We start from the raw sequence: 16,747 nt of genomic DNA on the forward strand, positions 1-16,747 counted from the left end.
TCCTTGTGTACAGAGCTGCTAGTGTCAAATATTATTTCTGTCATCATGTTGGTATGAAATTGCTGTGGTGACTGTACGGACAAGTTAGCTTGCCACTAGCTAATTCTGCCTTGAGTGTCTTAACCTATGTCTGTGTGTGTTGTTTATATTAACAACCCGCTGTGAGATGAGTCTGTCAGTTTTACAAGCACCTTGTCATTTACCCTTCCTAAATGTCCGTGTTGAAAGAGAAAGAGCTGTCATATTGTGCCTGCGCAGGATGCTGTGAGAGACTGGTGTGCTCCGTCCAGGCCTGCAGAAACCAATGAGAGCAGCAATAACAGTTTACTGCGGTCATGGGTGAGACAAATGTTCCCCAACACAGAGTAAGACAGTATTTCATTGAGCTTGGACCACACATTCATTATCTAGAAACACTGACAACTGTCTCCTCATCTAAATAAAACAAATCATAAACATGTAAATGTGTTATTAGTCATCAAGTGACTCTTTTTTTGGGAAATAAACCAATACACACAGAAATGGTGTTTATTTCAGAATATTGACATATTCCACTCAATTGAGTTTTAGTCGCCTGGAGGGCTTACATGTATGTAGTAGAAAGTGTGTCAGTTCCTCAGTAAACTCACTACGGCTGCTGTCACAGCAGAACAAAACAAACAAGGACACTTAATTGAGGTCAACAATATTATATTGTTATAATAAAGTTCCTCATTGTTAATACGGTTTACTAAAATATTGTCTTACTTTGTACATTAGGGTCTCGCTGTTAGGTTGACTTCCACTTTTAGCTCTTTTGCAAGTCCAGTTATGAAGTAAGTGAGAGTTGGACATGGTGTTGAATTGCTCAAGCTCTTTCTTTTCTTTTATATGCAACATTGGTACATGGTGTAGAGCTACGATAAGTTAAGCAGTCTCTTGACTAGCAGTAGATTGTGGATGTTTAAACAAACTGGAATAAACAGGTACTAGTCGAATATGGGCCAGGCTTTAGCATTCACACAAAGCCAAAGTAGCCTTTTGTTGTTTGTCTTGATGGGGCTAGTTTATTCACAAGTAGTATTCAACAGCCAGCCAGGGAACTAACCAGTATAGCAGGAACTATTGCGCTTGCATTCATCATTGACTCATTAGATGTACTGAATTGCGTAGTCTATTTATAATCATGTCTGCAGTAATACAGGTTGTCATAACATCAGACTTCAGTGAGAAATGGTGAACCTCAATGGGAAGTGATTCACTAAAAGCAGACCATATTATGTTGACCAACAAGCCTCAAAGCAGGTTTCAGTCCCAGTTACAAAGGACAATGCACAGTTTCTCTCTCTGGGGCTTTGTGGAGAGTAACCTGTCCCAACCTTGTTCACTGACTGACTGAGGTTACTTGTAACAAGCTATGCGATGGATGCTTTTGGAGCGAAAAAGTTCTCGGAAACATTCATATGTACAAGGAAATAAACTCCCAACCCTACACACACCCCACACAGAATGGAGTTACTCACCCAGACTCGTATTGTAGCAGAGTGCTAGTAATTACAGAAACCGTGGGCGACAGGGACAAAATCTGAAAACGGATGAGACCAAAGATTGCACAAATGTAAAGATATTATAGTTATACTGTCTTAAAAAGTTGGTTGAATCCTCCCAACAATGCTGTTATCTTTTAGGCTATCCATAGAAATGTTTTTACCACGTTGCAATCATTATAGATGGAGTTCGATTGAGGCACAATTCAGACATGAAGCCATGATTATCTACAACCAACGCCAAAGTCACCAACTAAAAAGATGGTTGTCAAGGAAAAGTTTGCCCCTACCCTCTAAGTGTTGCTTTTTCACCAATATATATTTTACATAGGGTCATGTATACAAATATAATCAAATACAATGTGATTTTGTGTTTAGGTAATCATGTGTGTCCATTTGACACACACACACACACACACACACACACACACACACACACACACACACACACAGATGTAATGTGTCCGGTTAGCCCACTAGCCCAGTGGGTGTGGTTCAGCCTGTCTATGCCACGGGCCACTCACAGTTGCCTTACAGCCAGTGGTTGGGTAACAATGCAGCCAACTAGGTGACTGGGTGCAGACTAGCTACTGACTTTACAGTTTAAGTTACAGCCAAGAGAGGAAGTGACTGTTCAGCTCCTCAAGGGCAGCAATAAGAGTGAAAGGAAGATTAGAAACTGAGTAATCTGGAAAAATATAGTTGTATGTGTTTCATAACCAGGTTTACAATTTCCAGTTGGCAGTAACACCTTGATTAAATCAGTTTCAGTCACCTACCTAATTTTCTTGTTATGACATAACAATTCCAAAGCATTTATTGCAGTTTGATTATTTGCTTTACTTTGTATGTGTACCTTTCCTACCAATGTGTCAGAGGGAGAGACACAGAGTGAGATGGAGGGAGATAATGGGAGATATAATTATGGGATAATCCGTACTTACACAGTCAACATTAAGTAATTGTGATTAATAGCCAGTTGAGTGTGGCATGTGTCAGATCCAGTAGGATTTTAGAAGAAAAGACATGTGATCCAATAGATTCTACATACTTTTGCTATATATATCATAATGTTCCTTATCTTTGCAGCTTCATCCTAAAGTGAAGAAAATGCTGCTGTGTAACTAATTAAGTGTGATTTGAGCACATGAACCTTTTACTTTCCTTGTGTGCTGTGTGGGGGTGTAAAGTTGTGTCATTTGCCAAAAAAGCAGCACATCCTCACAACTTAGAAGCTGAAACGGTTACATTTTGGCCAAAATGACTCATTATTACCGTAACTGATTACTGCAATAATGAATGTTTTGATCAACGGATCCCTGGTTTTAGTACATTTGTAAATGTGAATTACTATCAAATATTTGTAATGTGGAACATAGGATCATACAGACATTTGTCTGCCAGCTTGGGCTTGTCAGACACTGTCACAGGCACTAATCACACTGACAACTATTTAAATTGCGGTACAGCAGATTTGTGGTACACTTACAAATTGTGCTCACTGCTGGTCTGGTATCATTAACTCCAAGATGACAGGGGCTTAGAATATCTTTGTCCCGGACTCATTACCTAAAAATATGGCTTACAAACTGCGGCAGTTGTTTGGCCAGTGCCTGGCAATTCCTTGCTGTCCTCAATGGGTGTGGTTTTGTTTTTACAGAAACAACACTGCACACATTATATTGACTGTGTTGTAATACAACTTCTTTTATTAGCCAATGTTAATAGATCCTAGACAGATGTGCCACCACCTTGTGTTGTGTAGTACTCTCAATCACTAAGATAATCTGGTAATTCTTTCAGTATGATGCTTCGATTGTTCACTGAAAAAAACAGAAAAAACCTCACGTATAGTCTAATGCATTATGTTTGTCTTCCCACAGAGCTGGGCAGACAAGACAAGACAGGACAGGGAAGGGGAGAGCTTTAACCTTGGTCTCCCCAGCCGACCCTGAGTAAACCAGCCAGCCATGGATGACCGCTCCTCACTTGGAAAAGTCAGCAGCTCTACCGAGTCCGTCGCCACCGTCACCAGTGAGGAGTTTGTTCTGATACAGTCTAGTGCCGCAGGGTCACCGCAAGGCTCTGAGGGCAAACCAAGACTCAAGGTCAGAACCAGACATTGACAGACAGACATTTTACACTTGACGGTACAATATGTAATTTTCATTGCCCCAAAGAACACACATGAAGCCACTTCTTTCCCCCACATCACCCTCCACCTGGATAGGCCTGTCACGTGAAATAATTTTGTTGGACGATATTGTGTTTCAGAATTAACCAAAATAAATTAGATTATTATTATTATTATTATTATTATTATTATTAGTCAAAGACTATTTTATGCCACTGATAACAAATAATAAAATATTAGCATAAAAATGCAAGTACACGTTTGCAATTCACTTTTATTTGTCAAGAACATTTAGGCATTGGAGTAGGAATAAAAATAATGATATACGGTATGTATCCTTTTGCCAAAGCGCTGACTCAGGCCAGAAAGCTCCACTCTGTCTTCATCTATCTTTCTGTGTCTTTATTCTCACCCTGTTTTATCTGTCCTAGTTTTTCCTTCTCCCTCACCCCCAATTTTCTCTTTTCCTCTCTCCCTCAGATGTCTTGGAATGGGAGTGAGCAGCTGGAGAAAGCTATGGAGGATGTGTTGGATGATGACGATGAGGTGAAGGTGGAGAAGAGCAATGTGGAAAAGATGGAGAAGCACAAGGACGCAGAAGACCGAGTCTTGGAGCCCCGACCTGCACTTATAGGTCCATTTATAGTCATTGTGTCTAATTGTCCTTACAATCTGCCAGTCAGCTGTTCTTTTATTCACCCAAACAGTCATCAAAACTGAAATATCAAGTACATTGTTCCTAGTGTATGAATGGTCTTCTTTTTTAAGCAAGATATTACTGTCAAAAGGCAGCTGATTGAATTGTGAGTCTTTCTGCTTGGCACCGTACACACACACACACACACACACACACACACACACACACACACACTGGCTTAACATTTCTTGAATTTTCAATTGTCAATTAGTTCAATCACAACATAACACTGTCACTGTCACAGAATGCATATTGTCATATTTTAGTGAATCATTAAATATTTGGGAAAATGAATAACAACAAATAGAATATTTGATGGATCAGTTCAGTCAAAACTTAAACGTAAAATGTTGCAAACAAAAATGTTTTCTGCATGTTGTAATCACTTCAAGTTATTGGGAGGTATTTGTCTCTTTTCATTGAAATTCAACGGAGTCGAAGTTACAATGTACAAAGCAAACTAGGATGAAAAATGTAGTAGTCTGCATGGCACTGACCTCCAAAAATATAGTATTTCGTATGCGTATGATATCGCGATATCAGATTAGCGAGGCTGGTATCCGAATTCTCTGACATTGGCTTGACTGTTCTTTAAATCAACAACGACAGGTTTGGCTGCTGACCGCTTAACAAACATTAGTGCAAAAAACGACATACTAACGGGTCAACAATATACTGCTCGGGGGCAGGTGCAAGACGTTAGTACTACCAGGGCTACAAGGTACAATCCCTCTGGAATGCTTTGGAGTTGCTTTAAACGCAAAAGAATCAAGTACCTTGTAACATCAACGGCTTTTTTTGGAGAGTGACGTAAACTCACTTTTTCATTTTGAGCCGGTAGCTTCAGATCTTCAAACACTTCATTCAGTTATCTGGTGAAGCTCCTTACTTTTAGGTGAAATAAAACTGCAAGTGATGCCGTGTGTCACAGAGGAAGGAAGCACCTGCCTGTCTCTCTCCAGACCTACAGTGCATTTAGCAATGTTGTCAACACTGAAGTTTGTAGCACAACAAATCAAGGTGTGTCAAAACCTTTTCATAGCCCTGCCATTATCTTTTAAACAAGCTGTATATAGTCTAAAAACAGGATACCACATTTTTTTATTGTATATGTGCCTTATGTACGTCAGTTGTTACCAACTCTTCCTGTGTTTACACTTAGTTCAACCCCTTCTTTACGTATTTACTTGCAGTTACTAACTTCTTCACAGTGGTTCTAGTGTTTGTTTTACTACTTCTGAGTGAACTAAGCGGAAGTGGTTAGTGCGATCCTGTTAAATAATAGCCAGTCGGCAGTGGAAGTTCAGTTGCTGCTCTCATTGTTCTGCTTCCTGTTTGCAAAGTGAGAAAGTACCAGGTCAAAGGTAATTTCAGTGAAGACCCCCACACTTCCCGTGTAGTTCTTTCACCCTCTGCTTATCGTTACCTCTTCTCTGTTGTCTTTTTGCAGGTTTTCTCTTGTCAGTTTCCCTCTTCTCTTAAATACACTAGTCTGCTGTAGAGATGTAAGGCCACAGGATGTGAACACATGTTCTCATGATGCCTTGTTGGCATGCCAGATTCATGCTATACAGTGATAATACAATTGTTATATTATCTTGGTGAAAATGTTCCCAGGCGGCAGAGAAAAATTCATCAGTTTATCTGAGGATACGGACAGAACACCCCCAGAATGTGTTAACACTTTTCAGGAAAAATAATAATATCACAACCTCCCTGTTTTCTGTCCACAGAAACATGTCCAGCACCATCCAGCCCCCTGCTGGAGGAGGACAGTGTCCAGTTCAACAAGCTGTCCTACCTTGGCTGCACCTGGGTCAAAGCCCCTCGCAACGAGGCAGAGGCACAGAGGGCTATGGTCACCCTACGGGCTGAAAGCGCCATCCCCATCCCCATCACCCTGCACGTCCCCTGTGGACCAGACGGCTCCGTCAGGTCAGCCACACACTCGGACAGACGCTCTGTATATTGAGACTGTGATTGATTAAAAATGGCCTGTGATAAAAGGACATTGGAATATACTGTGTGCCATGTAATCAGTGGGTGAAATACCAACTATGTCCGAGGTTGACCAAGGGCAGATTATCATAAATAGTTGCCTTCTAGCTAGCAGAAGAAGTAAAGTTACAGATGAAGTGGATATTACATGAGTTGAGAGAAACTTTCATGACCTTTCTGTCATGAACGGTATGAAATGTTCAGATACACTAGATGAGGAATGAGACGTGGCTTTTTTTTGACCACTCTGAAAATATTGACATTTATGCTCTGCTAGACAAGAGTGACGCATATACCTTTTGACTGACCGGAAGCTTCGTTGAATTAAAAGTGTAATGCTGTTTATTGAAGTAGACTATTACCATACAGAACCTTTTTTAAGTACTATGAAGTATCTGATTCAAACTTGGGGGTCACTGGACCCCATTTTAAGAATCACTAATGTAAACAATATATAAAACCTTGTGAAATTAATATTAATTATAGGGGTGGGGGGGGGATTTGTTTATAAATTGAAATGTGGTATCTTGAACTTGCTGTTACACCGACTCTAAGTCTGTATCAAAACGCCCTTTTCACCTGTAAAATAAAATGACTCCAGGATTGCGGACCAGGCCTCTGGTACAGAGATCGCCTCCTTTCCTATCTACAAGGTGTTGTTCTGTGCTCGTGGAAAGGAGGGTTCAGTGGAAAGTGACTGTTTCTCCTTCACTGAGAGTTACCGGAGCTCTGAGGACTTCCAGATTCACATCTTCTCCTGCCACATCAAAGAGGCTGTGAGTTACATGCATGTACTCCTCATGATAAACTGTAGTTTAACATGGTTTTCATACCGCTGTGGAGCACAATCCTACAACATTAGACACAAGTTGGCTTTCACATGGCCGTGTGAACCAGAACCGTGTTCAGTGACATAAAATGTGAGACTTTTTGTTGTGCAGTTATGCAATTAGAAAAAAATAATACAGTTTTGAACAGGAAACAGAAAAAAAGTATTTTGTAGCTTATCCACATTGCCGTTGTAATTTAAAGTCATCCTCATTTACCAGAAGAGTGGAGTGTATAAGGTGATCTACCCACTGACAGTAATGGATACAGTACACCTCCATAATGCTGGACTCTAATACACATACAGTAATACCCACTTCTGTCGTAACTTAAAGAACAGTAATTTCAGTGTGTGCTTTGTATGCTGACGTAAAAATGGTAGAGATTTACTCGAGTACAATAACTACTGAGACTGGTAAACCAGCTGAGGGCACTGTTGTCCTCAATTGTGTTTTCTCAATAATGTCCAGTTCTATTTTACTCTTTATTTATCATGTTTAGCTCATTTCTATTTGCATATATTGCTTACATGTACTCATTTCCTTTCACAAAGTTGTACTTTATCTTTTCAGCTTTTTCTTAAAGGAAAATCTATTCCATTTAGATTTTTTTTTTTTTTTCCTTCCTCATCTTTCCTACTTCCTTGTCTTTCTGCCTATAATGTTTCTGTTTGTCTTTTCCTTTTCCATCCAGGTCAGTCGTATCCTGTACAGTTTCTCCACAGCATTTCGACGTTCTTCCCGGCCGGCAGACATCAGGGACACGGCGCTGTCCAGTCTGCCTGATGGTGACCTCTACACCTTCACTGTCACGTTGGAAATAAAAGAGGATGATGGCAAGGGCAACTACAGGTACTTTGTCCACACACACAGACATGCAGATACACACTGCACTTAAATGATGTGGTTGTCTCTGAGTATAATGCTTCTGTACATTCACAAAAGGTATATTCATATCACAATATTCATATCACATTAAATGTGACAACTGAATGAGAATTAAATGCATTTTTATGAAAGAAGATTGATGCTGCTGTATTATCGTTTGATCATCTGGTGCCATTTTGCAATTTTTTCAGGAAAGCACTGTGAAACAAGTAGATTACACCAAACACATATTGTGTGTTTCTTATCAGCTCAGGGCTATTGATATCACAGATATGGTGATATTTGAAAAGCTTTAATATGCTGCCGCTATACAATTTTATCTAACCGGTAATGTTCATCCGTGAAGAGTGTAAAGCTTATCGGCACAGTAAGACAATATTTCTATTTTCAAATGCCATCATATATTGAGTATTTTAGTGATGGACTTTTATTTTGGCCCAATAGTTGTTTGGAAAGCACAATAGATACCCATAAAGTTCAATACACTTAGAGGACTTGAGGAAAGATATGTCCTATTTTAGCTCTAACTCGGCTTGTCATATTATGGTTATGAAGATCTAGCAAAACAAAACTGGCATTAAGACAGAGAAAACACAACATAAAATATTTCAAAATATAGTTTAAATCACATTATAGAACACCACAACACGATAATACACAAAATCTAAATTGCATTACATCTATGTCCCTAAGGTTATGCGTGATAACTCCGCCCCGTTCTTCCCCTCTACAGTCCAGTGCCTAAGGACAGAGATAAATTCTACTTCAAGCTGCGACAGGGCGTTCAGAAGAAGGTCGTGGTTTCAGTTCAGCAAATGTGCAACAAGGAGCTGGGCATCGAGAGGTGAGGATTACTGTGAAAGAAATGATGCATTACAATGTCCTAGTAACCTTCCATTGGGGGCTCTTTGTTGAGGTGTTTATTCCTCACACATTTTTCAGGAAACATATTTACTGTATAGGTTTTCCCAGGTAATGTTGCACTTGGCTTTACAAAAGTTAGGAATTGCCAGATGTCAAATGTCAACATATCTAGCTTTACTTCCACTAACGCTTTTCTTTTTTTTTTTTTTCTTTTTTTAGATGGTTGGCTTAACTTACTATAATTCAGAAAGATACTTGCCTTTTCATCTTTATTGTTGGTTACACCACCAATATAGATGAAAAGAGTGTAAGGCAGATTGTAAGGCAGCTGGCTCAGCAGGACAAATAAACTTAATAAAAGGAGTTAATGATGTAGAGCTAACAAATGCTGCTCTCAACATGCTGGGGATCCACACAGCATACCAAATCTATAGTCTTGTTATAAACTTATTTCTGGTAAATTAAACAATGACTATCCAGATTAAAGAACCACGTTGGCTTGTTTTCACAAGGACAGCACATACTCAGTGGTCAAATATTGTAGAGGGAAAGCAATAAGAACCACAAAAAAAAAAGTAAAATGAGTCCAACCACCCAAATAGAGCATAATAAAAATAATGCCCCAACAGAGGAATACTAGTGTAGTTAAATAATTTCCTGCAATCTCTAATTTGTATGTGTTTACATGCTCGAGCAGCACGGCAACACCAAATAACTAGGTCATCCTCATAACTCCCCTCCTTTCTTCTTCATTCCCTCACCTCTTATCGCTATCAGAGGGAGACAGACACCTGCCCTCTCCTTTATTTTTAGCCTCTATGGAAACCCCTATTGTGTTCAGAAGTGATCCTTTGACAACACTTTATTTTATTCATTTTCATTGTTGTAAACTGGTCATAATGGCTAATTAAAAAGGGAAAAAAGTGATACAGTGTGGTATTGCAATATGGTTTATGGATGCTGTAAAGAAGTGTTTTTATCCACTCTTAGACATTTGAAATATCACTTTGCAAGACCCTTGACCCATATCTTTAAAACTCAGTATGAGCCCTCCTGATTCATGGGTTAGCTGTAAATATATTCTTGTCCAATGCCTTTTTGAAACTGCAAGATTCCCATGCTGACCACTTGATGGCACCTCTGACCCAAAGCTGAAGGGACTTCACTATAACTAGTGATTGTGTTGGATTGCTATTATGACCTGGAAACAGTGCAAACACGCTGCTTCAGGATCGTGCAAAACCTTTGATATGTTTTTTTGAAAATTACTCATGTTTTTTAACTTCCTGTGTTTCTATGCTGCCCTTTTCTGTTTTTCTGTTAGAGCTGGGTCTTTTATCACCCTGCTAGTTTTATCATTTTAATTTTGGCCAAGATAATATATTTATGAGGAATGTTGGTATAATTGACCCATGTGCTTGAAGGCCTTCATCGTTTCAGCTTAATACCTGAAAGAATATAATACATTATTACAATATTAATGAGGGTAGTCTGGTCACTTGAGTTGTTTTACATATTCCGGTTTCCTTTCCCTCCCAATAACTACTTTGATTCACTCTGATGTTGACTGTAACTCTGCAGTGGAATTAGTGAATATTGATTTGTGATTGTACCTCCTGTGTCTTCCCTCTAGGTGTTTTGGGATGCTGCTGAGCCCAGGACAGAAAGTCTGCAACAGCGGCATGCATCTACTAGACATGGTGAGCAGAATGCCCCTCAGCTAACAAAACCAGCCTTTTACATTTTTTTTATGTACACCTACATTAGTATATCCAGAGTAATGGATTTGCAGGTTAATAATATATCACCCCCTGCAGTTAAAGGAATCCTTCATCCTTAAAATGACCATTTCTATATAAATTACTCAGTGTGTGTTACCTTGAATTCTTGAAGAAAACTTTGTTTTTCACACATGCCTCCACGGAGAAAATTGAGTAAATCCTTGATAAATTGAAATGCATGGGGTTAACCAGCAGAAAACTACATGAAACCATCTGATTACAAACTCTCACAGAACTCTTGCAGTATAATCCAAGTCTCGTTTACACAGTTGTATGCTAAGTATTTCCCAAACACATGCATCTTCACCCAAATTAGAAATACTTGTCACGACCGTCTCATGCTTCAAAGTTTCCTTCAAGAATTCATGGTGATCAAATGGTAGTTTTAAGTGTGAAGTATTCCTTTAACCTGCATTTTTCTTTGTTACAGTTTATATTTGTTAAACTGATATTTGGTGCTTTTACAAAAACCCAGTACATAATCCATGCATTAATACCTACACAGGAGTCGATGGGAAAGAGCTCTGATGGGAAGGCCTATGTGATCACTGGAAAATGGAACCCCAACATGGCGGCCTTCCAGCAGCTGAATGAAGACGCACCCAAAGGTGAGAAACGTTATTTCCCCCCTAAATTATGTCACAGAGATTTCAATTTAATTTATATCCAGATTAGCTGTGAAGCAACCGTTTGCCTTCAAAATAACTCACAAACATGCATATAACGGCATGTTGATAAAATATTTCAATGCGGATGTACAGTTCCCCTATTTAATAATGCTTTTGCTTTTTTTGCTTGTTGATTAATTACAAGTTTTTCTGCATTTACCTTACATTATTGTCTCCCCTATGATGTGGCATTGCACAAAACTCAAGGTCACGTCTGAGAATTCTGCGGCGCTTGCATTGGAGCCTAGATGTGATAATTGCCGTCATTCGTTCTAACATACAGCCTTGTACCTGGCCGTGTGACCATTACTTGTCAAAGTCTAGGACGTTTTTGTACAATGAAGCGGGAATTGTTTCAGGCAGCAGAGCTAACAGAGCGGTGGACACTCACTCAAGTGAGAAATGGACTTCGCATTTCTGTCTGGCTTATAGCTATGCAGGTCTTTGAGCATAATCCATTTTCCTCCTTTTATTGTCTCTTTGTTTTGCATGATGAGGCTCATAATAACACAACTTGATATCCTAGGCCTGCAGGATTATTCTATTACAGACACAGAGAATATATTATATAATGATAATATACTCAGTTTATTAAATACTTTGGTATATTCTGAATAGTGACATCTAGAAGCTGAATTGAACAAGTTCACAAAATGAAATATTCACAAATTATGTCCACAAAATATACTTAAACACATTTTGTGTTTGATTTAAGTTTTTAACATAATTAAAATGTATGTTCATAAATACAACCCGCTCAGATTAATCATTATGTACTTGAAGAATTGAACAAGTTTCATTTAAAAGGGAAGTATTTATACGAGTTGAGAGACAAAAACACAGCTTTCTTTTGTAAATCTGCCCACCACCTGACTGGCACAGATGATCTAGAGATGCTCAGAAGTTGATGATAGTCCTTTTCATGATACACACTTTTATTTTAAGTATTTATTTTAAGGTTGTATTTTAAGTTACTTGTTTTTCATACATTATCATGCATTTCAGTGTGATGTGGAGCTGGCTATATTAAGACGCTGTTATTTAATTTCTGTCTCTCCTCAGGTAGATAGTCTTTAAAAAAATAAATAATAATAATATATATATATATAAATAAATAAATAATATAATCATGAAGTGATCAGTTCCTGTGTAAACCAAAACATCTATACAAACATTTTCACCTACAGTAACAAACACATTTATAGGCTTCAGTTGTGAAGTTGATGACATTAATGTTATGTCGTTGTCCACCAGGGGGTGTGGCATCCTCACAGGATGCATGGTGTAGATTTCCTGCCTCCCAGTATAGGCCAGTCTGATGAAAAGTGAAATCTCCTTACAGTTGAATTTATATATTCCTAAATTAATTGTAAAGTTTGTTATTCTGTATCTGAGTATTATATAGAATATTAAAAAAATACTTTAACATGACGGTAGGTAAATGTGCTTCACTGACTGAAATCAAGGAAAAAGAAACAAAAGAGTTTCTCATAATACCTCCACAGTAACCTTGCTTTGCTCTTTCTCTCTGGTTTGTTCCAGATAAGCAGGTCTACATGACAGTGGCGGTGGACCTGGTAGTCACTGAGGTGGTGGAGCCAGTTCGCTTTCTGCTGGAGTCTCTGGTCCGGGTATATCCATCAAACGAACGCTTCTGGTACTTCAGCCGCAAGACCTTCAGTGAGACCTTCTATCTCAAACTCAGACAGGTATCTCTACTAACTAAGACAACTGTCCCAGAACCTGCACTCTTTTTCATATTTGACATGTACTTAGGATCTTACTGGTTTGCTAATACAAGGTTGGTTTTTCGACAGTTTCTGATTGGTTGGTTGTAGGGCAATATGGGCAATATGCCCATGTATGTGATAAGATCTCACAATATGACAATATGTATATTGATATAAAAACTGACGCATATTCTGATTGTGGTAATGATTTACGACATTAATTTACCGGAGTGAAATTTGTGGAAATAACCCCTTTTTGATATTCTTTGTCAATGTATAAAGCAGCGCCAATCCAACCTATTATCATTCTATTCTTATTGCAATAAGAGTAGTCAAACATGAACTCATTTTAATAACTTAAATAAATGATCGTAGGGAGTCTGAGTAGAGACCTCTGGCACAGAAAGATGTCAGCCATATTGCTTTCACAAGGTTATTTAAGTCAATTCAAGGTTATTGACGTATTCCAACATCATATATGTCTCGGAGGGCTTTACAGCCACAGCTTTTCATCACAACTCGGCCTAAGCTCTCCACGAGGACCAGGGAAATGTGGCGCAAGTGGATGTGCTGCTTTGAGGAGGTGTGGAGTGGAGGATGAGGTCAGCGCGGGCATTTGGAGGCATGGTGGTGTGTCAGTGACCAGTCAAATGCTGTACAAAGATGCAAATGTCCCATCATCAGATTTCCATTCCTCTCTTTCCATCTGTTTGTCTTCCACAGTCTGCCTGCCTCTCATTGTCAAGCTGGTGCATTGATGCGCAACATGTTATTCCATAAACTCTGTGCTAAACTCCAACCCGGTTATCACGTTTATCTTGTGAGCCGATGTCTGGCAGCCGAATAATAGTCACCACAATCCCCTGATCTGATGAGTTTTGTTGATGGCACCAAATACACAATATCCTAGATGCTCTTGTTAATGTTTAATGGCTAATATCACACACCCTGAACTGTTTGCCCTTTTTAAGTTTCTTTACAACTTGTCTGATTAAAAAGTGCTGAGAGACAGTGAAGAAATCACATTTACTCACCTCCCACCAACACAAGGACACCAAGCTTGTGCCGTTGCTGCAGGTGCTTAAAAAATACAGTTAAGCTGTAAGCCACCTCTTTCTTGTTAAAAAGCAGATCTCCTTTAGTAGGCTGTGGGGAGCTGGCAAAGCAGTGGAGTGTGGGGAAGCTTTGGATTGTAGGGAGCTAATAAGAGGCTCTGTCTCATTATTGGCATGTGGGTAATTAACAGCGACGGTCTGATTGCCTCTCTAGTTATCTCCTCAGTGAATGGAAGAGTGTTGGACTGGTGCTGTGGTTAAGAGCTAATTAAAAGATAATATTGTGTGGAGGTTTTTGTGGAAGATGGTAATCGAAGGTGATACACACACAAAATATGTAGTCCTATTATATTATTATGTATATATATTCCGTCCTTATTTTACCAAGAATAGTCAGTAAGTATCAGGGAGTCATTATCTGTGTCAACTTCTCAGAATGTTTTCTGTGTCTGCTTAACTGGAAAATGTATTAGTTGTCTGCTTTACAGGGAAGAAGGCTGTAGGCTTCATCACATGGGTCAAGTTAATTTCAAGAACGAGTCAAGTCCAGACCGGACAGGGCAGAGACTAAGTCTACACATGTTGAGTACATGTCTGAAAAGCAATTACAAAGATTTGGGAGTTTCTAAAAGATCAGTGGCTATGTGAACCTACGATATCGGCAGGAGCTACACACATGTGTCAGATGATGGAAAATAAGCAAAAAGATCAAACAAAATACGAGTTACCAGTTCGTATGCTTTTAATAGGATCAACTAAAATGTTGAGCCAGCATTTACAGGTTGATGGCATGGAAGAGTGTTGTCCTTGTTTAATATGACAACAGCTGAACAATTGCTTTGCAAGGGAAATTTGCTTGGTAATGTTACAAAGACTTACATTAACTGTCCTATTATTTTGTGATCATGTTATTCCATGAGTTGAATTGAATTGATTACTATTGCACAGGTAATCAATTCAATTTGACCTATAGAATAACTTTTAGCAGAGCGATTTGGATGACCACTTTTTATCTTATTAGAAATCCACAGTAGATGATAATGTGTTTCGACGGTGGGCTCTCTCTGGTCCAATTATCCGTCACAATTTGATCAGTGTTAATAATTCACTCTCGGGTTAACGGTTCACCCCGAGCCAACGTGTTACCAAAGCCTCCTCAGATGTTCTCCTAAAATAGGCCAGGCTTTTGATATTCTCTCCCAATTTGTGCTCTCATCACTGACTTGAGTTAGTCATTAGACGCCATGCGAGTGGGCAGATCAATGCCGCTCATTGATCCATTCCACCAGGTGGAGGAGAGGCAACAGCACTACAGTAATTGAATAGACCAGAAATAAACATCAGTAGCTTATGACACCCAAGGTCAAGTCTGCTGGTGTCTTTCTACTCATGTGCATATCTTCAGTCTATTATTATAGATTTAAGTAGTTAAGAGCTGTATTAAACAATTTTAAAGTTCAGTTGACCTTTTGCTAAAACCTTCGTGATGGTACCCGCCCAGCAGAAACGGAGTAGTAGACTTAGATCTCTCTTCCTGCAGAATACAAGTTAAGTATTCATTAGGGTGTTATTCCTTCTCTACCACCTCCAAGAGGTATTTATTTGAGGTTATGGTTCCAACTCAAAGTTGCACACAGAATGCTTTTCATGAATGAAAAAGACCTTCATAAAAACATCTTGAAACAAAGATGGTCTCCTAAGTCAACAATCTTTTTCTCATATTTCATTAATCATCATTTTACATAAAACTAATGAATTATATATCTTTTTTGTATCTATTTTCTTACCTTTCATCCCTTTGCACTAGGTAGGTAGTGCGCGGTCAGCTTGTTGAAGCTTGTTGGCTACCAGTGTCTGTCCGTAGTTGTATCTGGCTTTCCTTGTTCACCTTTGTGACTTCCACTAGGTTGGTTTAATTTAGGGGCTGGCCTGCAAGCACATCCCAGTTCAAGCACAGCCGTCTCTTTGCTGCTGGTTGTTTTGCTTTCCCCCTACTTCCCCATACATGGCTCTTTTTCTTTTGTTGGTTTCATCTGATGAGACAGTGAGCTCTGGCCTGACCACCTGCTTGATTGATTTAGACAGTCAATGTAAGGTCTCAGGGTGGTCATGATGATTCCCTTGTTGAGATTGACCCTCACTGCCAATCTCGTACCGACACAAGCACACCCGCAGGTGTTCTTTCCGACTGTCTTTCCTGGATAAATGAGAATCGATGGTATGCTGGGTCGAGGAGCTCTGTGCTAACTCACCACTCAGTTGCTTCTTTGGCTGCCATGTCCTCAACGCTTCAAGTGAACATTTTCACACTGGATGATCCTCCTCCTCCTAGCTTGAAGGGATTAGTCATCTGCATATGTAAAAGTGTTTAAAGCTCATCACTGCACCTCTCAAGCCCCTGTGGCATCTGATTGTCTCCAGGCACTGATACACCCTTGTTGTTTGAGTCAATTTGCTGTACCTTGTTGGCAGCTCACATGCAGTATGTACATATACAGTATAATGAAAGAGAATTACTTTGCAGAAAACAGGCATCTATTTTTTAACTAGTAATATTTGATATAATGTATATCTAAGAT

At 39.2% G+C, this 16,747-nt stretch overlaps 1 protein-coding gene across 4 annotated transcripts in view; it reads left to right on the plus strand.

The window, feature by feature from the left end:
• The window catches only part of rabgap1l (RAB GTPase activating protein 1-like), a 98,271-nt gene that overhangs the window by 393 nt on the left and 81,131 nt on the right, over window positions 1-16,747 (plus strand). For 2 of the 4 annotated variants that reach the window (XM_034530451.1, XM_034530453.1), the window contains exons 2-10: window positions 3,410-3,634; window positions 4,141-4,294; window positions 6,091-6,292; window positions 6,957-7,131; window positions 7,877-8,034; window positions 8,804-8,914; window positions 10,568-10,634; window positions 11,221-11,323; window positions 12,926-13,092. In XM_034530451.1, coding sequence (XP_034386342.1) covers window positions 3,497-3,634; window positions 4,141-4,294; window positions 6,091-6,292; window positions 6,957-7,131; window positions 7,877-8,034; window positions 8,804-8,914; window positions 10,568-10,634; window positions 11,221-11,323; window positions 12,926-13,092 — 1,275 coding nt within the window. In that variant the 5' untranslated portion in view covers window positions 3,410-3,496. Of the gene's footprint in view, window positions 1-3,409; window positions 3,635-4,140; window positions 4,295-6,090; window positions 6,293-6,956; window positions 7,132-7,876; window positions 8,035-8,803; window positions 8,915-10,567; window positions 10,635-11,220; window positions 11,324-12,925; window positions 13,093-16,747 lie in introns of those variants that run through there. The other 2 variants (XM_034530454.1, XM_034530455.1) reach the window with 1 other exon arrangement.

The sequence above is a fragment of the Cyclopterus lumpus genome, chromosome 4 (assembly GCF_009769545.1).
Source record: "Cyclopterus lumpus isolate fCycLum1 chromosome 4, fCycLum1.pri, whole genome shotgun sequence".
Lineage (NCBI taxonomy): Eukaryota > Metazoa > Chordata > Actinopteri > Perciformes > Cyclopteridae > Cyclopterus > Cyclopterus lumpus.